This window comes from Lactuca saligna, chromosome 7 (genome assembly GCF_052625555.1).
Source record: "Lactuca saligna cultivar CGN05327 chromosome 7, ASM5262555v1, whole genome shotgun sequence".
In the NCBI taxonomy this organism is placed as follows: Eukaryota; Viridiplantae; Streptophyta; class Magnoliopsida; order Asterales; family Asteraceae; genus Lactuca; species Lactuca saligna.
Window position 1 is genome coordinate 150,386,018 of NC_136423.1, and position 24,605 is coordinate 150,410,622.

The 24,605-nt window shown below is 38.4% G+C and overlaps 1 protein-coding gene and 1 pseudogene across 1 annotated transcript; both read right to left on the bottom strand.

Moving 5' to 3' along the window:
• Positions 1-209: 209 nt before the first annotated feature.
• LOC145007337 (protein PHYLLO, chloroplastic-like) lies at positions 210-20,111 on the bottom strand (annotated as a pseudogene).
• A 1,902-nt stretch (positions 20,112-22,013) lies between these two features.
• On the bottom strand, positions 22,014-24,115 carry LOC145007338 (glycine-rich protein). Its single transcript, XM_078966294.1, has 2 exons — positions 23,919-24,115; positions 22,014-22,811 (listed from the first exon to the last, which is right to left on the bottom strand). The coding sequence occupies exons 1-2, from the start codon at positions 24,113-24,115 to the stop codon at positions 22,295-22,297; spliced, it is 714 nt and encodes a 237-aa protein (XP_078822420.1). The 3' UTR covers positions 22,014-22,294.
• Between the last annotated feature and the right edge of the window lie 490 nt (positions 24,116-24,605).

The following is a 24,605-nucleotide window of genomic DNA, read 5'->3' on the forward strand; positions in this document are numbered from 1 at the left end:
TGGATAAAAAAAACAAAACATACAATTAATTCAATCTTTGATGATTAGACATGAAGCATAAATGTCTTAAATTTGGAATAATTATAGAAAAAAAGTGCGTAACTAGTTGATCATGCACTAATCTTGTGAAGAGTGCTTAAGTTTCGTTCATGTCTTGAGAAATTAAGGTGTTCCCTATCAAACCACCACACGGGTAATTTAGTAAAATCTTAAGCAACTTTTGATGGAGTTCCATTAGAGTTAAGAAGGGCACAAATTGTAATATTTAATGACTTTTGAGGACTTTCTTGTTTGGGTGCTGATTGGTGAAGGATATTTAACATCGTGGAAGAACAACCTTGTAATGAAGCTATAGCATTAAGAATCGCCATTTCCAACCCACATCTAACACTTAGAAGAATAGAATTTGGCTAAATATCATTTTAAAAAAATTCAATACTTTTAACAAATTTTGTAAAAAGAAATTACTAGATGAGTACATACTGGGATTCGTAATTTGGTCCATATCCGTGAAGAGAAGGACCCATTTAAAAGAGGAATAGATGAATGTAAGGTGACTCCTTTTATAACATGTGTAAGGAAATGAAGTTTTTCATGTGCATCTTGAAGAGTTCCCTTGTAGGTCCCAAGTGGTGCCACCTCTCATTGTGAACAATAAATAAATAAAATAATGAATAACTTTAAATAGAAAAGATAAAATTTACCTCTCCAGTTCTAGTACTTCCATCTTCAAAGATACAAAGTTAGCACAAATCCTTCTTTATAATATGTGGAATTGTCATTAACAATAGGAGTTGTCAATGGAGCACAAAGTTGAATTTTGTCATAACATGATAATTTGTACATTATATATTTATAATAAATCTTTATAGATCCATTTTTTTAGTAAAAAGCTGACCTATACTAAAAAAAACTCCAGTTTATGAACTTTAATTGAATTGAGAACTGATAACTGTGAAATACTTGACATGAAAATTGTCTTAAATTACTGTGGAAGTTTTTATTGGCATCAATGGAGCTCTCAACTTCTATAACATAGTTACTTTCTTCATGTTAAGAATTTAACTGAGCCTTTTGCAGCTCGGATTTTGTGCTGACATGTACATGCTTCACACTTGATGTGAATAATAATCTCACATTAGCAATCATAAGAGGAATAAATGAAGATGAAATATGAATTAATGAATGATGATCATTACCCATGTGCAATGCATAAGTTGTGAATTCCAATACCATGAGATGTGTAAAAATATTGATTAAGTATTTTTTTCTTCAGCTTTATGTAGAAGACTAAAAATACACCCCCATGGTTGTTGATCACAATTATAATCATCTGTTTTCTTGAAATCCTTCAAAAACAAGAAATTTAGCAAACACATAAATATAAAAATCTAAGAAATATAGGATTTGTATTTTGTACCTCTATTTCAGAAGTGCTAATCTATTACATATATAAAAATGAATATAGAAAATATTTCTATCAAATACTCACTTTTTTGTTTTGGCCCATAGCAAAACCAATAGTAGTACTGAGTAAACCATCGATACCACTAGTACCTCTGTTTCCAACCACTTGTATCCATGTGAATGGAAAACCTGAGGGTAATTTGGTAATTTTACCATAACTACCCTTTCCATGACTACTTCCATACATATTTGCATCACGTATTGGCATGCTATTTCCTATGAAGATTTTAGATCCAAATTCAATAGCTTCTGAAGTTACATGAGCAACATATGGTTCACTCAAATTGTTCTTTGAATGTATTAAAAATGATATCTCCCACTCAACCTACAAAATTAAAAATCCATAAAAGTTATAAATAGCATTTGGATTAGATTTCAAGACTGAAACTAATAACTGTTGGGTTTTATGTACTATAACATTCCTATGGGGCACATACAACCCTAATGCTTTGGATCTAAATTTTCTCTAATTATACATGCAATAAACATTTTCCAAAGCACGAAGCCTAGACTAGCATGCAAGGTGATATTTTAATCATAAAAGCTAGTTAGAATATTACCTTGTGTAGTAGCTTGAACGACTTGCACTTAAGAAAGCTTAGCACCAATAGTGTGAATGCCTCAAATGGAATCACAAAACACCAAGAACAATTTAGGATGAATATGGAGAGGTTATGAAGACTCTTAAAAACCGATTTCTTCTTGGAATGCAAGTAGTAGTCGTTTTTAGGCTTGGCACAATATATATATATATATATATATATATATATATATATATATATATATATATATATATTTAGGATATCAAGGGTCATGTATAACCCTAATTCATACATATTGGCCCATGAGCCATCCATTTGATTTGGATAAATGCTCCATGGATTAATCCATAAGCCCATCACAAACCAAACCAGGGATCATTAGCCCAACTTATATATGTTAATTTAATTAGTTTCTTTTGATCACTAAATTAATTATAAATGAATTCTTGGTCAATACTAGTTAAATAATATGATTTCAAATAATATATTATACTTATAATATATTATGAATCATAAATAACCTCTTATTCAAATATCCTTCCTAACAAATAGCATTGATGAATGCAACCTAAATGGACCATGCTACTATCGGGTCAAGTACATACCAGTTATAGTTATGAGCTTAGACACCTAATCCAACAATCTCCCACTTGGATAAGTCTAATAACTGTAATTGCCAATGTAACTTAAAATCCGATTAGCAATCGTAGCTTTCAAAAAGATGTTGTTGAACTCTGACGCATCCATTAGATAAGTGATCATATAATCCTCTGTTCTACAATATACCATACGTACAAATACATGGAACATAGTCATACTTATTGTCTTGCAGTTTGTTTCCCGATTTCCGACTTGTCTGACATAGAACTTAATTAAATACATGAATAGAGTTTTGACCGGGCCCAGAACATAAGTAAAAACAAAATCATCGAGGGGGCCAAGATATCGCTTTTAATCTTCATAGGATAAAAGGAACATATTAACTTCGACTTGTATGCTTGTACTAATTATTCATTGAATCATACATAATAACACGTTTTATAACATCGGGTTACTGATGCGTTTTCGCACTATTAATGTACAATCAACAAATAATCGCCAACTCATATATCTTGGTTTGAATATTATACAATATTATCGTCTCACAATCACCCGTGATAAATTCCATGAAGTGATATGTGAGCGTGGGTTTAGTCTAATACTGAAATCTTATTTCAAGAGCACTCATGAATGTTTGTAGCAATCTTTTGCTATGTCTAACACCTTAGTCAGTCATACAAAAATCCATTCATGATAGTCTTGTTTCATAACCTACTTCTAAAGTATGATCGACTGTGGATAGTTTGAATAATCTTATTATTCTGGAATTCAAAACATGCAAAATGAAACACAAGAATAATTGAATCCAATATGGTCTCAAAACTTTTGAATATAAATAAAACACCTTTTATTTAATCACCACATTGACTACACATTATTCATTGTATAATGTTTCGATTTATCAACTTTATACTTGAATTAAAACAATAGTTATCCAATGCTCCAAGCATGCACACTACGTTTACCTATGGTCCTTTCTTTGTGAAATAGATCAATTGAATAAATCTTCAATAAAACTCATTTCACAACTCCAAATATTTATCACAAGTGTAAGAATGCCAAATTCTTGTCACTATTAGAATGTGTCAGATTCTAACCTTTATGCAATGATCCTTTTTGTAATGTCAATGCACCAAATCCACACAAACTTGGACAACGAAATTAGAAAGTATTCCAATGGAGATTGATAATAAAGCAATTCCAAGGAAGCGAAGTCTCAAATTCAAAGTACATTCCTTTGAACATCCTTCTTGCATAAAATTTTCTAACCTACAAATAGATTCCTAATATCCAACTCCCATTATGGAAACATTTCCATTTTTTCCATATGAAAATCATTATTATTAGAATCCTATCTATTCATAATAATATCGATATGGTCCATCCATTACTATACTTCCAACTGCTCTTAAGTAACCAATCCTCAGTGAACTTTAGATCGTTCTTTATAGTTGTTTAACTACTTTAGTCGTACCCGGTTCTAGTCATTTTCCCTCTTAATGCCCTAGGCATTTGGACAATTAGAACAAGCGAATATTATAGCATATGCAATTGACCCTATACCCAAAGCATATGGAATACGATTCATAATGTCTTACATAAAGACATGATGCTTGACCAGTCTCTTGCTATAATATTTCCATATATAGAAATTCCAATGTTGAATCATTTCAACATGGTATTCATATATCTTTGACTAAATTCGATTAAAATCCCAAACTAAGCTTTTAGATTTGAAATGAAGTATGAATTCCTCTCCCTTAATTATATCAAACCAACATTTCAAACCCTACAACTTTGCGAATTGAAACTTTTGTTTTCTATAATTAACATTGCTAACTTACAACACCTAACATAATAATTATGCTCCCACTAGCATAATAATTACATTCTTATTAGCATAAAATTTATGCTCCCACTAGATTTGACATGTACCCATAAACAAGCTGGACTTCTAGAAATAAATACTTGTTGAATTTCTTAAAAAAGTTCAGATTTCTGAAACAAGATGCTTCAGTAAGACTTTATCTAGGCTTCTCAAACTCATACACCTTTCCTTAGATAGCTCACATGTGTGTTTAAACAATTTTAGAACTTAAAACAATAAGTCTCAAATGTTTAGATCTTTTCCATTTCTCACAATTTGAACTATGAAGAGGGATGTCGTAATCATAATCGAATTTGAGAATGCAATTAACACAACTGCTATCTCTTTAAAATATACTTAGTGAAAGTGTTTCCTCACAATCATTTTCATGAAGCGGAGAGAAACCTTATGGCACTTAGATTTCTTTTATGGTGTATATGTTCCTATCCATGTGAATTTATCAAAACCATAATTACAAGACAAGGTTAGTGACGAATTCAAACTCATATGGACTGAACTTGTTCAATCTAATTTTTTTGCCACTTAGAAGCACAAGGGCCTACCATGTCTTCCAAGTTGTTGAGCAGATCACCCTTACATGATGAATGAACTTTCACTGATCAATGCATTTTGCCTTATGCAAACAATTGAGAACTCATTGAACTCACATGCATAGTCAACTTTAACTGGAATGGGCACAAAAGCAAGAATATCTCAACACGATAGGTTACAAACCTCAAGTCGTGTGCTAGTGATAAACAATAAGTTTATTCTTGATTAGTTCTTGAAGCTTTTATAGTTTTTCAAGTCTCCCACCGACTTCTTGACATATAAGATTCTCCTTGTCAAGAAATATTATTTGATAAACAGATATTCAAGAGTTACTGTGGTTTCTTATCAAGAATGACACTTCATATAATTGGTCTTAGTTGGTCTTTGTTTTCGCTAAAATATCACAACTACCAGTTTGAAATATTCAATAGTTAGAAAACATTTCTATTCCATATTTCATGATGTGTTATAAACCTACTTAAGACATGTCACTCAAGTCATAATATTGGAGAATGACTCGAAGACTTGATTTTGGAACGAAGTATGATTCACCTCAATTGATTTAACCATTTCAACAATTCCTGATTCCTCTTGTTAGTAATACAAATGCACTAAGGTGTCCTTAGAGGATCGATTGTGATATGGTTTTCATAATCATTAAGATGATCATAAAATACAATACTAAAGTACTCACCTTTCCTTTCAGATTGGAGAAACTTTTATTTTTCTACCTAATGTGATTCTACTTATTCGTTTTGCCATACATTGAAACTTTTCCAATGATTCGGGATTACACTTAATCTTGTAAGCATAACCATATTTACCAAATTTTTAGTAAATCATAACAAATAGTATTATTGTTCTTTGTGGTGGACCTGACCAGTGCACAACCAAGTGTACCTGATCCCTTAGTCCTTTACTTGACTCACATATACATGTGAACAAGGAATTAGTCTTAATTTCCCGAAGACGACAGTTCACATTCATCATACAATACAAGTGTAACACCGAAAATTTCAAACAAAATTTTCAATTTTTATAAAACATAATTCCATCGATATTCATAAAAACAACCATTTTAATTATCCAACAAAACAGTACAAAATCCCAAGATCATAATATCAAGCTCCGAACGTGTGTGTATACGGATCAAGCCGGCGCCTTCCCGCGGTCATCACTAGTACCTGAAACAAATAACATCAACACTGTAAGCACAAGGCTTAGTGAGTTCCCCAAAATACCACATATAACACATATTAGCCACTCTAGGCTATAACTCTGTGGGTCCGTGCACCCAAACTCTGTGAACCCTCAGGTTCTAGCTCTGATAAACATGCACCACATAAATCACATAGAAATCATGCAGTACAACACACAACATACATAGCATACGAATACTCTATCACATAACTCTGGTTACCTACTCAAGGTAAAGTATAGTGAGAAGACTCACCTCGCGTATCTCGGTATCTCACGAATCCTGGAAATCCCTCGTGCTCGATCCTCCGAGCTCTAATCCTCCTATAACATTATATGCTTCTAATTAACACTTTATATCTCTAAGGTTGACTATCAAGAAGGAGTCAACACTGGTCAACTCTGGTCAACGGTCAACGGTCAACTCTGACCGGACTCGGCGAGTACCAAGGCGACTCGGCGAGTCTGGGCGTATACACCAATTTCCCTGGAATCCTCCCTTGACACGTCGAGCATTCACTCAACTCGACGAGTTCCACCTGGCATGAGTTGTGGGGCCACCACGACTCAACTCGCCGAGTCTCAAAGCAACTCGGCGAGTCCAGTTTGACTCAATCCACCGATCCATTCTGACTCCCCCTTGACTCACTGAGTCCACCCTCCTCAACTCGGCGAGGCCACTCACTGTGTGGTCGGGCAACATTCATGCTACTCGCCGAGTCTGTTCTTCGGACTCGGCGAGTCCGTGCCATGCACTGACTCAATCTTGCTCTAAAGGTCAGATCCAGTTCATTAATCCATAGATCCAGTCCCTCCAAGCTCATTTAGCACGTAAAGTTACAATCTTGATGCACATACAACCTCTATATGACCATATATGATGTTTATGACTCAAATACTACAACCCAAGGTCAAAGACTCTATTGTCACCCATAAAGCTTGATGAGTGAGGCTCTCTGGACCTCTATGGATCCAGATCCATGGCCTCAACTCAAAGAGGGAACCAATGGGCATCAAATCATCCCATAAATGACCACCACAAGCCCTAAATTGCATCATGCTTCACTAAACAGAAAATGGTCCGAGATAATACCTCTAGAGTGATGATCTAAGCTCCAAATCCACAAAATAGCAACCTCCTTTGCTTCCTCTTGCCTAGGGTCTCCTTCTTCTTGCTAAATAACACACACAAGATCAAGAATGGCTCCTTTCTCTTCACAAATAGCTCAAGAACACAAGGGTCACTCACTGAGGGTTGGGTGAGCACAAATGACGGCCATAAGGCCCTTTAAATAGGCCTCAAACCCGGAGATTTAGGGTTTCATTACACAGCGCAGACTCGCCGAGTCCATATCCTGGACTCGCCGAGTCCAGGCGCGCACCAATGTTAAATTCCGCATCCCTACTCGGCGAGTCTGAGCTCCAACTCGCCGAGTCCCTCTCACAATATCACAAAATTAGATTCACAAGATACCTGGTAAAAATCCGGATGTTACAACTCTCCCCCACTCGAACTAGACTTCGCCCTCGAAGTCTCGCTCTAAAATAGCTCCGGATGCTGCTCCCGCATCATACCCTCCGGCTCCCAGGTCATTTCTGATCCCTTCCGATGTTGCCACTGTACCAATACCAGAGGTACCTCCTTGTTCCTCAAAATCTTGACCTTCCGATCCCTAATAGCCACTGGTCTCTCAGCATAATTCAGGCTTGCATCTACCTGAATATCCTCTAATGGAACCACTACCGACTCGTCGGCTATACATTTCCTCAACTGCGATACATGAAAAGTGTTGTGAATCTGCCCCAACTCTGCTGGTAACTCCAGCCGATAGGCTACCCGGCCTACCCTGGCAATCACACGAAACGGACCTATAAACCGGGGCCCCAATTTGCCCCTCTTCCTGAACCGGATCACTCCTTTCCAAGGAGAAACCTTCAGGAGAACGAAGTCGCCGACCTGAAATTCCAGATCGGACCGGCGCCTATCCGCATAACTCTTTTGTCGGCTCTGAGCGGTCAATAACCTCTTCCTGACCAGCTGTATCTGCTCTGTCGTCTGATTCACGATCTCTGTACTACCCATTACCCTTTGCCCAACCTCTCCACAACATATGGGAGTCCGACACCTCCTACCATACAACAGCTCAAAGGGCGGCATACCGATGCTCGAATGACGGCTGTTATTGTAGGAAAACTCTGCCAAGGGCAAATACGTGTCCCAACTACCCCCAAAGTCCAATACACATGCTCGAAGCATGTCCTCAAGTGTCTGAATCGTCCGCTCACTCTGGCCGTCGGTCTGCGGGTGGTATGCGGTACTAAAATGCAGCTTAGTACCCAACTCCTCATGAAATTTCTTCCAGAAACGGGAAGTGAAACGCACATCACGATCTGAAACAATCGAGATCGGCACTCCATGCCGAGATACAACCTCTCTCACATAAATCTCCGCCAACTTCTCTGCCGAAGAACTCTCACTGATGGCAAGAAAGTGAGCGCTCTTTGTCAACCTATCCACAATCACCCAAATTGCATCGACTCCTCTGGCAGTCCTCGACAATTTGGTGATGAAATCCATAGTGATCTGTTCCCATTTCCACTTGGGAACCTCCAATGGCTGCAACTTGCCATGCGGTCTCTGGTGTTCGGCCTTTACCCTTCGACAGGTCAAACACCTCTCGACAAACCATGCGACATCCCTCTTCATACAAGGCCACCAATACTCCTTTCTTAAGTCCAAATACATCTTCGTAACCCCGGGATGGATCGAGAATTTCGATCTATGAGCCTCCTCCATCAATGTAGTATGCGTACCGCCCACAAACGGTACCCAGATCCGGCCCTGATACGTCATAAGCCCTCGACTATCCGATACAAACTCAGAAACCAACCCAACAACCCGCTCTCTCTTCTGCATCTCCGGACGCACAGCCTCGGCCTGTGCCCCACGAATGGCGTCCAGAACTGGAGCTATCACAGTCAATCTCAAACATACATTTCGCAGTGGAGTACTCTCCGCCCTGCGACTCAATGCGTCGGCTACCACATTAGCCTTGCCCGGGTGGTACAAGATCTCGCAATCATAATCCTTGACCACATCTAACCACCTCCTTTGCCGCATATTAAGGTTAGGTTGATCCATCAAGTACTTCAAGCTCTTGTGGTCCGTGTAAATCGTGCAACGAACCCCATACAAGTAGTGCCGCCAAATCTTGAGGGCGAACACCACTGCCCCCAACTCCAAATCATGTGTGGGGTACCTCGTCTCGTGAGGCTTCAACTGCCTCGATGCATATGCTATCACATGTCCCTTCTGCATCAGCACCGCTCCTAGTCCTAAAATCGATGCATCACAGAATACCACAAAACCTTCCATCCCTTCCGGAAGAGCTAATACCGGAGCTTCACACAACCTCTGGCGAAGCGTCTCAAAGGAGGCCTGCTGCTCGGGACCCCATAAAAATGTAACACCCTTCCGGGTCAAACTGGTGAGTGGAACCGCAATCTTGGAGAAATCCTTAATAAACCTCCGATAATACCCTGCCAACCCAAGGAAACTCCGAATCTCAGAAGGTGACCTTGGCACCTCCCACCTCATCACTGCGTCAACCTTGGCCGGATCGACCAATATCCCCTTCTGGTTAACGAGATGTCCCAGAAACTGGACCTCCCACAACCAGAAATCGCACTTGGAAAACTTTGCATAGAGTTTCTCCGATCTCAAAACTCCAAGAACCTCCCTCAAATGCTCCTCGTGCTGCTCTCTAGATCTCGAATATACCAGAATATCATCAATGAACACTATCACTGACCGATCCAACATCGGCCGACATACCCTGTTCATGAGATCCATGAACACAGCCGGGGCATTGGTGAGCCCAAAAGGCATCACCACAAACTCATAATGCCCATAACGCGTCCTGAATGCTGTCTTCTGGATGTCCTCGTCCCGCACTCTCACCTGATGATAGCCCAACCTCAAATCAATCTTGGAGAACCAAGATGCTCCCTGTAACTGATCGAATAAATCGTCGATCCTCGGCAACGGGTAACGGTTCTTGACCGTCAGCTTATTCAATTCCCGGTAATCAATACACATGCGATGCGAGCCATCTTTCTTTTTCACAAACAGGATGGGTGCTCCCCACGGCGAGCTACTCGGCCAAATAAACCCCTTCCCCAGCAGCTCCTGAAGCTGCGAGGATAACTCTTGCATCTCTGAAGGCGCAAGGCAATACGGCACCTTAGCGATAGGCGCGGCTCCCGGAACCAAATCGATACCAAACTCCACTTGCCTCACAGGAGGCACACCTGGTAACTCTTCGGGAAAGACATCTGGAAACTCACGCACCACCTGAACTTCATCCACCGAACTCGGTCTCTCGGAGATCACTCGCGTATCCATCACATACGCCACAAAACCCTTACAGCCCTGCTGTAAACACTGCCTCGCCCTAGCAGCCGAACAAAAGGCTGATCCAGAACGTGTACCCTCGCCGTAAACCGAAAGAACTCCCCCACTAGGATCTCGTATAGTCACCAGTTGATGCTCGCAATCAATAACCGCGCCGAATCGGCTCAACCAGTCCATGCCCACTATAACACAGACATCACCCATCGCAATAGGAATCAGGTCGATCAGGAACTCAACCCCAAAAATCTCCAATACACATCCCCGGAGGACCTCCGTGGCACAAATCACTCTGTCGGCGGCTATGGAAACCCGCAGGGGCCGACTCAGTGCCCCACGACTAACACTGATATGCTGACTAAATGTCAAGGATACAAAAGATCGACTCGCACCCGAGTCAAATAACACTAAAGCAGGTACAGAATTCACAAGGAAGGTACCTATGCATAGCATAATATAAGCATAATATCTCAACACCATAAATAAATAATGAAAAGGAAGCGTACCAGCCACAATGTCGGGTGCAGCGCGGACCTCTTCCGCAGTCAGCTGAAAGGCTCTCCCCTGAGCCCTCGGTGCCTCGGCCTTCACGGGCTAACTCTCTATAGCAGTAGCTCTGATGGCGGCGGGAGCAGACCCCTGAGATGCTCTGCGCAGCAGCGGACACTCTGCCTTTCGGTGTCCGGTCTGGTTGCAGTGGAAGCACATTGCAAATCCCTTGGGGCAGTCCTTGGCCATATGCCCCTCCTTGCCACATTTGTAGCAAGATCCTGCTCGACAGACTCCATCGTGACCCTTGCCGCACTTTCCACAAGTGCGGCCCTTCTGGCTCCCGGGTCTGGGATCAGCGGGCTTGGCCCGCTTGGCTGCCGGCTGGGACTGTGCCGGCCGCCGATCCCTCCCTAGAGACTCCGCCTCCTCCCTGGCCTGAGTCTCAAGCTCAATCTCCCTCTTCCGAGCATTTGCCTGAAGCTCGGCAAATGTCCGATACGAGGAGTTCACAGCGAACTCCCGAATATCCCGTCTCAGAATGCTCAGGTAACGGCTCATACGTGCCTGCTCGGTGGACACGTGCTCAGGGCAGAACATCGCCCTCTCATGAAACATCCTCGTAATCGCTGTAACTGACTCGGTACCCTGCTTGAGGGTCAGAAACTCCTATGTCAGACGCTCCCTCTCCACCTGAGGAACGTACTCATCTCGGAACATGGTAGTGAACCTCTCCCAGGTCACTGCCGAAAGCTCAGTCGGTGTGAAGTGTGCCGTCACAAACTTCCACCAGTCCTTCGCTCCCAAGCGAAGCTGGTTCAGCGCGAACCGAACCTTCAAATGCTCAGGGGACGAGCAAGTGAAGAAGCATCCCTCCATATCAGATATCCACCTCATAGCTGCCACCGGATCCTGCGTACCATCAAACTCTGGTGGCTTGGTGTTGCTGAACTCCCTAAACAATGTCGCATCACCTCCCTGGGGTCTTGTCGCAGCAATCGCTGCGGTAGCCGCTGCAACCGCAGCCTCAGAAAGAGCGGCATAGCGCTCGTCAAATGTCTCAATCAAAGCGGTCTTAATAGACCCGAACATATCTGGTATCTCAGCTCTGATGACCGCAGCCACCTCCTCATGAATGATCTGTCGAATCTCCTCATCACTAGCCCCGGCATCCTCTGGCATATGACGCGTCCTCACCATGATCAACCTCTGAAATACAATAGGCGATAATTAGAACTCACTCGAACACTCTTACATTCGACAGTCCACCCCTCCTTGATTCTTGGCATCCCAAGATTCTTATTTGGACTGTGTACCGCACCGGTGCTTTCAGTAGTACGGGCCCAATACTACTGTCCGCACCGTCTCAGTACACACCCCAAATCTTCCTCTTCGGATCCCAATCCCCAAGTACTCTATTATACTTAAATCACTCTGTAACAGGTCTCACACAAAGCCCTAGCTGCTACCTAATTACTCTCAGCATCTCATAGCAGCTCACCCTCCCCTAGGCTAAGGCATCACAAAACAGGCCACTCGAGTCCTATTAGCAATAGCTAACCTACTCTAGCATGCAAACACATCACATTAATAATAATTATCACATAATATAAAGGTATTTTTGGGAATTCACCGTTCGGGCGCTGGCTGATCGTACACACGTTTCTCCCTGGAAAATCTTTTACTCTTAGAAAATTTTGGTTTATTTTGAAATATCTCTTCAATTCCTCAGTTTGAGTTCAAATACCCCCGAAGGTGTACCCGAATCCCTCAAACCAAGGCTCTGATACCAAATTGTAACATCGAAAATTTCAAACAAAATTTTCAATTTTTATAAAAAATAATTCCATCGATATTCATAAAAACAACCATTTTAATTATCCAACAAAACAGTACAAAATCCCAAGATCATAATATCAAGCTCCGAACGTGTGTGTATACGGATCAAGCCGGCGCCTTCCCGCAGTCATCACTAGTACCTGAAACAAATAACATCAACACTGTAAGCACAAGGCTTAGTGAGTTCCCCAAAATACCACATATAACACATATTAGCCACTCTAGGCTATAACTCTGTGGGTCCGTGCACCCAAACTCTGTGAACCCTCAGGTTCTAGCTCTAATAAACATGCACCACATAAATCACATAGAAATCATGCAGTACAACACACAACATACATAGCATACGAATACTCTATCACATAACTCTGGTTACCTACTCAAGGTAAAGTATAGTGAGAAGACTCACCTCGCGTATCTCGGTATCTCACGAATCCTGGAAATCCCTCGTGCTCGATCCTCCGAGCTCTAATCCTCCTATAACACTATATGCTTCTAATTAACACTTTATATCTCTAAGGTTGACTATCAAGAAGGAGTCAACACTGGTCAACTCTGGTCAACTCTGGTCAACGGTCAACTCTGACCGGACTCGGCGAGTACCAAGGCGACTCGGCGAGTCTGGGCGTATACACTAATTTCCCTGGAATCCTCCCTTGACACGTCGAGCATTCACTCAACTCGACGAGTTCCACCTGGCATGAGTTGTGGGGCCACCACGACTCAACTCGCTGAGTCTCAAAGCAACTCGGTGAGTCCAGTTTGACTCAATCCACCGATCCATTCTGACTCCCCCTTGACTCACTGAGTCCACCCTCCTCAACTCGGCGAGACCACTCACTGTGTGGTCGGGCAACATTCATGCTACTCGCCGAGTTTGTTCTTCGGACTCGGCGAGTCCGTGCCATGCACTGACTCAATCTTGCTCTAAAGGTCAGATCCAGTTCATTAATCCATAGATCCAGTCCCTCCAAGCTCATTTAGCACGTAAAGTTACAATCTTGATGCACATACAACCTCTATATGACCATATATGATGTTTATGACTCAAATACTACAACCCAAGGTCAAAGACTTTATTGTCACCCATAAAGCTTGATGAGTGAGGCTCTCTGGACCTCTATGGATCCAGATCCATGGCCTCAACTCAAAGAGGGAACCAATGGGCATCAAATCATCCCATAAATGACCACCACAAGCCCTAAATTGCATCATGCTTCACTAAACAGAAAATGGTCCGAGATAATACCTCTAGAGTGATGATCTAAGCTCCAAATCCACAAAATAGCAACCTCCTTTGCTTCCTCTTGCCTAGGGTCTCCTTCTTCTTGCTAAATAACACACACAAGATCAAGAATGGCTCCTTTCTCTTCACAAATAGCTCAAGAACACAAGGGTCACTCATTGAGGGTTGGGTGAGCACAAATGACGGCCATAAGGCCCTTTAAATAGGCCTCAAACCCGGAGATTTAGGGTTTCATTACACAGTGCAGACTCGCCGAGTCCATATCCTGGACTCGCCGAGTCCAGGCGCGCACCAATGTTAAATTCCGCGTCCCTACTCGGCGAGTCGGAGCTCCAACTCGCCGAGTCCCTCTCACAATATGACAAAATTAGATTCACAAGATACCTGGTAAAAATCCGGATGTTACAACAAGTTGGATGATTCCATGTTTCTATCGAATTGAAACTTGGGTGATGATAATATTTCCTTATTTGGTAAAACTTGACATGTCCACCAACGAAAGAATCAAATCCATTGCTTAAGAATAGAAACACACAAACGTAAGTTTTCACACAAGCCATTGCAAGGATAAATATAAAACAAGATAATAACAAAATTTTATTTATTTATAAAATACGATTTTTTTTTGCTTTACAATGCAATTACAAATGAAAATTATGTTTATGAATATTTTCTATGAAATCTATCACAACTCCTAGCAGCAACTCAAAAATCCGATCGTTGAACCATGCGATCGAAATCCATCCCTTCGCGACAAGACTCAACTTACTCTTCCTTTAAGCTTCCTTTTTTTTCTTTGATCCTAGAAAACATCAAAATGTAATTACTTTACATCATGTATTAATAATATCCTAATAGGAACTTAATAGAGTTAAATAGTGGACTTACCTGAAGCAGAGTCAAACTTTTTGACTTTACCATCTTTATGATCCTTCAGGTAGATTCGGCAGCTTCGTAACCAATGCCCCTACTCTTGGCAATAGAAACATATGGACTCTTTGGGAATGGTGCACGGGATTATCTCAGACTTAGCCTTTCTCTTTACCATTTGGTCAGATGACTTGACCATGGTTGGTCCCTTTCCATTGGGAACTGAAAGCTTTTCTGGACTTCCAATGTTACCATTGTCAATGTCCATGGAAGTTTGGGAAGTAGATCTTCCAATAAAATTTGTTTTACCAGTTTGCCAAATCATTGTTGATTCAGCAACAATTAGCAAATGGGTAAGATCAATAATAGACAGATCGCGTTCTGTCATATAGTAATCTTTAATGAACTCACTATATGACTTAGGGAGTGACTGAAGAACCAAGTCGACATCCAGCTTCCTTGAGACATCGACTCCCAACATTTCCAGCCTGCCAATGTGTAACTTCATCTCTAAGACATGTGCACAAACAAACCTTCCATCTTGGTGTTTGCTTGCCAATAGGGATCGAGTGACCTTGAACTTTTCAAGTATTTGAACTTATAGGTTAGGGAGAATTATTGGAGGAGGAGGAGGAAGTAAAGTATGATTTCCTTTTCCACAATCTAAATGTGGAACATCATCTTTATAGGAAAACTGTTTTTTTTTTAAAGGATTCGGGAAGACCATAGTTGTCAGAACTAGACATCTTTTTTATATGTGGGAGAAATTCAAGTTAGTTGATTTAAGTCCTTAATATAACACCCAAAATGAAATATTAAGGCTAGGACCCAACATAGTATTTTACAATTCGGAAGAGAGATGCTGTAATGCAATTGCAAAGTATTTACCAATTTCCACCATGAAAAAAAAGAATATTAAGTTTTAAACGGATTGAAATTCCTAGATCTTTTGAGATTCATTGAAATTTTCAATGACATGTTTAATCTCGATTATGCCCTCTCTAGTTTGTGATTGGGATGTTGAGGATCACAAACAAGGTGTGAATAACCATGCAAATTAGCTTGGTACACTTAATGTTACAAATCATCCAATCAATGTGCCGGTTAACCACACACACTCCATTGATCCATGATTAACATCAAGCTAGCCTTTATCACACATTGTCAGTCCTATATTAGTGTGCCAATTAACCACACACGCTCCACTAAGGACTTAACAAGGTGCAAAGTGAAATTTCATGGGATAAAACCATTTTCACATTTTTCCTAAGTAAGTAAGATTGGGAATTTATAAGTGTTTAGTTACTTAGTATTTTTCATTATACTTTTAATGAGAATTAATGCCCTATCCTACCCGTTTGGCTAACGACCCTCCACCAATCAAGGAAGCGGTGGGTGCGAGTAGACACCCATTAAACCACCATTTTATAGGCAATAAACTTATACCCCCTTATAGACTGGCTTCGTGAATGAGGCCTACTAATGGTAAGACTGACCTTTTAATTATACATATATAATATATTAGACTTTTAATTTTGTATAGTATAAGGGTGTATTTTAAAACTTTTAAAATACTTGATGGTTTAATCTATTAATAAGTTATACTCTTAATTTAATTAAACTTAAACCATATGATTATAGATTTAATAATACTCTTTTAATTAAACATTTAATAAACTATTAATAAAGTCCATAAGGGTTGAATTTTAAACTTTTAAAAATTCTAGGGCTTAGAATTCAAGTTTTATTAATGTAACTTTTCAAGTTCCAAAACTTGAGGGCAAGTTTTGTAACTTGTCGAGACTTTTATAATTCATAATTTATGAACTTTTATGTTCCATAAATGAGACCCTTCCAATTCCAAACTTATGTACAAGTTATGAAACCTTCCAAGACTCTTAGAATTTTATAACTTACATTAGTTAATGGTTTTATAAATAAGGACTTTTCATATTCCATAACTTGTCTTAATGGTTTTATAAATAAGGACTTCTCATATTCCATAATTTGAGGACAAGTTATGGAACTTTTTAAGAACATATATGAATCAAATTAACTAGTCCAATTATGATATAGTGATTATTTACCAATTTGACCTAATTTGATTCATATTCAAGATAGTTTCAAATTTTACAAATAACTAGTATTTCACAAAAAACAAGTAGTTATCTTAGAATTTGACAAACATCATGTTATTGGATGGGGATTAAGATAACCATGTCATTAAAATCAAATTTTATGAATCAAAATAGTTTGTGGTAATGTTCCTAATACAAAATAGGCCACAAACTCAGAAATTCTGTTCACAGACAGTCCAACTCGTCGAGTGCACTTATGAACTCAACGAGTTCATCATCATAAGGCACCTACTCGTCGAGTTCATATATGGACTCATCGAGTATGCCTTGGTAGAATCCAGTTTTGCAGTTTTTTTCAGCTTTGAAAATTACACAGTTGAATCAATACAATAGAAAACATCCTAGGCTCTGATACCACTGTTGGGTTTTATGTACTATAACATTCCTATGGTGCACATACAACTGTAATACTTTGGATCTTATTTTTCTCTAATTATACATGCAATAAACATTTTCCAAATCATGAATCTCAAACTAGCATGCAAGGTGATATTTGAATCATAAAAACTAGTTAGAATATTACCTTGTGTAGTAGCTTGAATGACTTGGCCTCAAGAAAGCTTAGCACCAATAATATGAATGCCTCAAATTGAATCACAAAACACCAAGAACAATTTAGGTTTAATATGGAGAGGTTATGGACACTCCTAAAAACCGATTTCTTCTTGGAATTCATGTACTAGTCGTTTTTAGGCTTGACACAATATATATATATATATATATATGTATATATGTGTATATATATATATATATATATATATATATATATATATATGTGTGTGTGTGTGTGTGTTTGTGTGTGTAGGATATCAAAGGGTCATGTATAACCCTAATCCATACACATTGGCCCATAAGCCATCCATTTGAGTTGGATAAATGCTCCATGGATTAATCAATAAGCCTATCACAAACCAAACCATGTATCATTAGCCCAACTTATATATATATATATATATATATATATATATATATATATATATATATATATATGTTAATTTAATTAATTTCTTTTGATCACTAAATTAATTATAAATTAATTCTTGATCAATACTAATTGAATAATATGATTCCAAATAATATATTATACTTATAATATATTAATGAATCATAAATAACCTCTTCTTCAAATATCCTTCCTAACAAATTGCTTTGATGAATGCAACCCAAATGGACCATGCTACTATCGGGTCAAGTACATATCAATTATAGTTATGGGCTTAGACACCTAATCCAACAATAACTGTTTACAGTTTATAGTTTACCATCATGTTTACTGAACACAAGAAATTTGTCCATTGGCTATTGATTTTGGTTGTGCAAGATCTCATCACACAATTGGTAAAATGACGGATATGACCTTGAATCGTATGTGTAATTACATGTGAGGGTCAAGTTGATTTGGATGGTTATCTACTAATATATATTGACATGGAGAAGAATATTGTATCATCTGTGAAGTGCGTTTGCTTGTTATTCGGCTTCCAATCTATATTCAAAATATATAAATATTAAATCCATCAAAAAGTCAAACAAATTAAGTTAACCTGACCAATATGTTTTCTCTAACTATACTTGAAGAATAGCATCTGGATTTATCCGATTTTTGACTTCAGGAGAAAGTAGCAAATGATCCAAATGATCAACAAAAAGAATACCTTCGCTGAGTTTCAAAAGAGAATTTTTATATTTTCTCAACCTTAAACCTAATAAAATATTAGCAAAAACTATCCATTTAAGGTGTTTAGCTAATAATAAATATGCCCATATATCATCCTCTTTAAAATCACACCAATTAGCAGTATCCCATGTTTTGCACCTTTTGTTATACTTAACACATCTGCTACATCACCATGTGTGAAAGAATTGTGAGGATGGAAATAGTTTGTAAATGGTTGACTACTTGATACCCACAACTCTAATCCTTTTAAACAACTTTGACTCCATTCTTTTGGTGTGTTTTATAGAGGTTCCTTGAAAGGAAAATTGATATGTACAAGTCTACAAGGTGATGACGTGGCATGATTTACAGCAGAGTCAAAAGTTGTTAGAACCATTCTTGTAGAAATTTCATTTGTTGGTACAGGAAGATTGAAACATTTCCTCACAAATGACCCAAATATGTTAACCTAGAAAAGAAATGTTTAAAAATGAATACTTAGAAACAAAACTAATAAATAATAATCATTAGTTATTAATTAACATACTTGATTAATTTCTTGGTTGGCTCCAGCATCCAGAAGCTCAGGGAGGCAATCTGCTGTGAGTAATAGAAGAGGTAAAAAATCTTGAGAAGCTTCCACTACCTGTAATAGAGTAAATTATCCACTTTTTTATAAATAATGGAAAAGGGTAAAAAAATATTTTTTTTATAGACTTACAATAGGTAAAAGATTTGAAACTTTAGTGCCTGATGAGGTTATAACCACAACTGGTTTTTGACATCATCTCTGCTCATTGCCTAAAGGCACAAGATTAATAAGGTAAGGGAAATATTCAAAATGATTAACAAGAAGCATATATAGATAGGAGAAAAACTTCAACATGATTAAAAAGAAGCATATACATAACATGAGTAAAAAGAAACATAACATATAGTTGCAGAAAACTTTCAAAAAAGAGTAATAAGAAGGAAGAGAAAATGTTTGAAATAAGTAAAAAGAAGCATATAGATCCAAACCTGGAGATCATTTTGAGGATTCAAGGCTATTGCAAGGTTGATACCTAAACCACTAGCACGAGTAGAAAGAAGGAAGCATAAATCATCACTTCCAGCTGCATTAAAATACTCCATAGTTTGATGCCTCACCTCAGCCTTTGTACTTCCATCAATTCTCTGATACTTGAAACCCCTAATTGATAAGTATTTCGCTAGAATATCCAACATCTTAACCATTTGCAATGCATTCAAATATATATATATATATATATATATATATATATATATATATATATATATATATATATATATATTAATACAACTCAAGGAATAACCAACTAATAAAAGAGAAAAATCATTTTACTAATCAAAGTTAGTTGATGGCTTGCAATGTAGCCACCAATAAATATAGTCTAGTAGCTTTGACATTGTAGAGAAGCTTTGAGATTCATCCCAAATTGTGTTAAATATCATAATTGCCCTGGACCTTCATGCCTACAATTATACTCAATGCTTGCTTCCAACTATACAAATATGACAAACTCTTGAAGTAAATGAATAAATTAAACTCCTCATAAGATAGAAACATGTGTAAAAAGAACAGATACATTTGGATTGATACTAATTTCATGGAGTACCTTATTCTGGAGGAATTTGGTGAAGAACCTCTTAGCTTCAATGTTGTCACCATAGTTTTAATAGTTTCACCACCTTTTTTTCTCTTTGGCATTTCTACAAACACTTTATGTGCACGTTTCTTAAGCATGTTTTGAACCTCTACAACCCAATTGTTAGCATCATTCTAGTCAATTCCTTTCTTAGCAACCTCTCTGATTCCATTTAAAAAGACCAATTTGTGAAAAGAAATATGATAAAGAAATGTAGAAGGGTAAAGAAAGAATACATAATCATTTTATGAAGAAGGGTAAAGAAAGAAGTACCTAATTCCGGAGGAAGTTGGGATTCTTTACTTCTTTTCTGATTTGACAAATCGTAATTGGGCTTATTTGTTTGCCACTTTTATCTTTTCATAAATGCATCCCATTTGACGCGTTGGAAGTAGAAGACGGTAAGGTTTCATCGATTTTGAATGTGGTGGGTGATGAAAGAGATGGTCATAGTGGTTTTGTAGCAGCCGACAATAACTACGGCTGATTGACATATATGGCAGAGAGTGGAGACGAATGGGAGAGGGAGATGAAATGAACCCGCCTAAATTGTTTTCTAATTTTTTGGGATTTTCTTTTCCTTTTCCTGCTATAGCTACTAATAAGGGTTCTGCCATTGTTCTTGAGGTTGCCGCCTCCGCCTCCTTCTTCAATGTCCAGATCTCGTGACGCCATGAGAAAGATGATAGTTAGTGATCATAAGAACGAGGTTTTAGATGAGATCGCCGACGAGCAAAGAACAATGGTAAACTAGGGTTTTTGAGAGAGACGAATGAGCAAAATAAGAGGTGCCGCAATTTTGTTATAAGAATTAATAGTTAGAACTTAGATACGCTTTTGAAAAATATAAAACAACAGGTTTTCACGGTACACATTTTATTATAGGCGCCTTCCGTGTTTTTAGTTTTATTTATGTGACAATAATTTTAAGGCACGCAAAAATGCAGGTCCCGAATCTTCAAATTTTAGGAGAGATGACATTATTTTTAGGACACACATTTTTGCGTATCGTAAACACGTGCATGTGATGGTTTGCGTGTTCTTAAAGGTTGTTTTCTAGTAGTACGGTCATAAAAACTGAATGTGTACAATCAAACAATTTGGAAGGGCAAATATAGACAACAAAAAAAATCAATGACCAAATATGTAAAAATCAAAAAATATATAACCTTTTTAAGTCGTTATATCTTTAATAAAAAAAAGGTCATGTTCTTTTGTTTAATTTTTTCCGAGTTACATGGAGTAGCGGTTATAAGGATCGAATATGTACTGTTAAACAAGTTGAATTGGAAAAATATAAACGAAAAAAATTCAAAAAACAAATATGTATAAATCTAAAAATATATTACCATTTTAAATCATTATCCCATACGTTACCATTTTAAATCATTACTCCATAATAAAATTCATATATCCGACCATTTGGTTTTAATCAAATCCCTGTTCATTAATTCATATTAATTTCAGACAATAAGCTAAGTTTTCGAAAACTCAATTGATCAAAAGACGATACCATTACACTTTACACCAACATGGTCAAATGAATGAGATCTAAATTAACTAAAAGTCTAAAACCACTATAAAAGTGGTGCTCGCCACAAACCAAAATAACCGCACTACGAAAAAACCCTAATCATGAAATCCAAGAATAATGGAACAAGAAAATCAACTACATTTGTAATCCAGTGGGGAATCTGACACAAACATGAAGAAAACCGAAGAAAAAAACATAACAGGAACTGCCGGAGTAGGTTACCGGTGGTGGCGGCGATTGCGGCAGTGAGGTATACACATATATGTGCAGTCGTAGAAGCATGGGCCGGCGCAGTGAAGAGGGCAGTCCAATCTCATCCCTCTGCACCGCCCTCCTCCCATGCACTCTGCAAATTCCCCGGTCACGTAATAGTTTTCCCCGATTGGAGTAAAGTCTCTGTGCTCACCATGATGACGACTACGGCTGCCACTTCTCTTTCTTGGGTGTTTCCTGCATCCCCATCTCCACCATCCACCACCACCTCCTCCTCCTCCTCCTCCTCCACCACCTCCGCCACCACGATTTCCTTTTCCCCCGCCTCCTCCTCCGCCACCTCCTCCACCACCTCCACCACCCCATCCCCAACCAAACCCCCATCCATATCCACCTCCTCCATTATCTTTTCCTTTGTTGTCGATCACAATACTATTTACAGTTCCGTTTCTTGTTGCTTTCTTTCCATGATCCGCAGAAGATATGTTATTGCTAACCACTTCCTTTTCTTGACCATTTACGCTATAAAAAAAAAGAACCCACAAGCATGCTACAAGTACTACCTTCATATTTGATCAAAATGCAGCATGCTTTACTGTAGGCCTTGGTGTGCATTTATGTCCTCAGTTTATAAAGGCCAAACTTCTAGCACTCAGTACGACAACTAGATTTACCCCACCAGCCAAAATCATAGAGACAGCGTGGGGTTGACTGGGGTGGGGGTGCCTTAGGGTGCACTCTGTCCCCACCTAGGATCAAATTGTGGGTCTTGTATCAGAAGTTAATTGAGCATGGAAAAAGGAGTAAAATAATGGAGGTGTGTGCTACAAAGCTCCTGCAATTTTCAGGGAATTCAAGAACAATTAAGTTAATGATATACGGTTCATATCCCTAGCATATGCCCACCTACTGAATATTATGGAACTTTTTGTTTCAAAAGCAGCATTAACCAGTTAAGAATGTAGATGACTAAAACGTTTAACATCAAACAATCGGATTGTCTTCTAACTGGTAATTTGAACTCTTTCTGTGTGTGCTGCTAAGATTGTTTGGTTGCTTGCCAATGGTCCAATGGACTACTTTACCCGGTGAAGTCACTTTGGATCACAGGACCATCGTCTATTGGCATGATCTCTTGGTAGATAGAATCATGTTGGAAAACTAGGAATGAACTTGAAGGATAAGGCATTATTTACCAAATTTCACCAAACCATATGACTAGTAGCAATTGCACATATGAAATGCGTCTACGCCATTATAATGAGTTTTTTTATATTTTATTTTGACAAAATTGCAAAAATGATTCGTGTGTGGTTGGCAACATTCTGTGGTTTTGGTTCAAAAAATTTTGGTGGTATACTCATAGTCTGAAATTGGATATTTTTATTGATTTTGATCTCTATACACTTAAAAAGACAATTATACCCTTATAATGTGTATTTTTTTTTTTACTTTATTTAATAGCTGAAATACTTAAATTAATTTATTTTATATTTTTTTAAACTTGAAATAAAAAATAAAGAATCGTCAATCCACCCCCTCCCACTTGTTCGTTCCCTTCTTTGATCATTCCCTCCACCGTCATCCTCAACTTCTTGATCTCCTCCATCAACATCTTATCACCACTACTCGAAACATGGTTTCGGATGGCCAATAATGGTGAAGCTTCTCCAACCCCCCCCCCCTGCGCGCGCGCTTTTAAAGCCACCATCAGCATTATCCACCGTCGTAGTTTCTTCTAAGTCCGCCTGAGCTCCGATTTTGAATACTAGGGCTTCTTTATCATCAGACTTCTCTTTTGCCATGGGCGGCTCCATCTCCTCCATCATCTCAAGTTAATTCATCTTCTGTTGGAACCTTAAGCCAAGAGCCTTCATATCGAATGTGAAGTTGGATTTACATCGATGGGCATATTTGTCATTTCATGTACGATATGGACCAATACAACAAAATTAACAACCATAGGGACCAAAACCACACCATGTTTTCAAAATTGGACCACTAAGGCACTATCAAATTTTTTTTGGATCAAAACTACATAATTTTGACAAAAACAAGGACCATTTTTGCAATTTTATCTTTTATTTTAGAGCAAATTTAAGTTTTGGTCCCCATGGCATACATCTTTCTACACTTTCGTCTAAGTTAGGAAATTTGACACCATTTATCCCCGCAAATCAATCACATATTTTCATTTCCCTTAACACCGTTAGTATTTTCTGTTAATTTTAATGTAAAATAATATTTTTTTTTACCCTTGGACAAAATTTAATAATACCTTTTTTAATTCAAGGACCATTTTTAATTTGTTTTCTT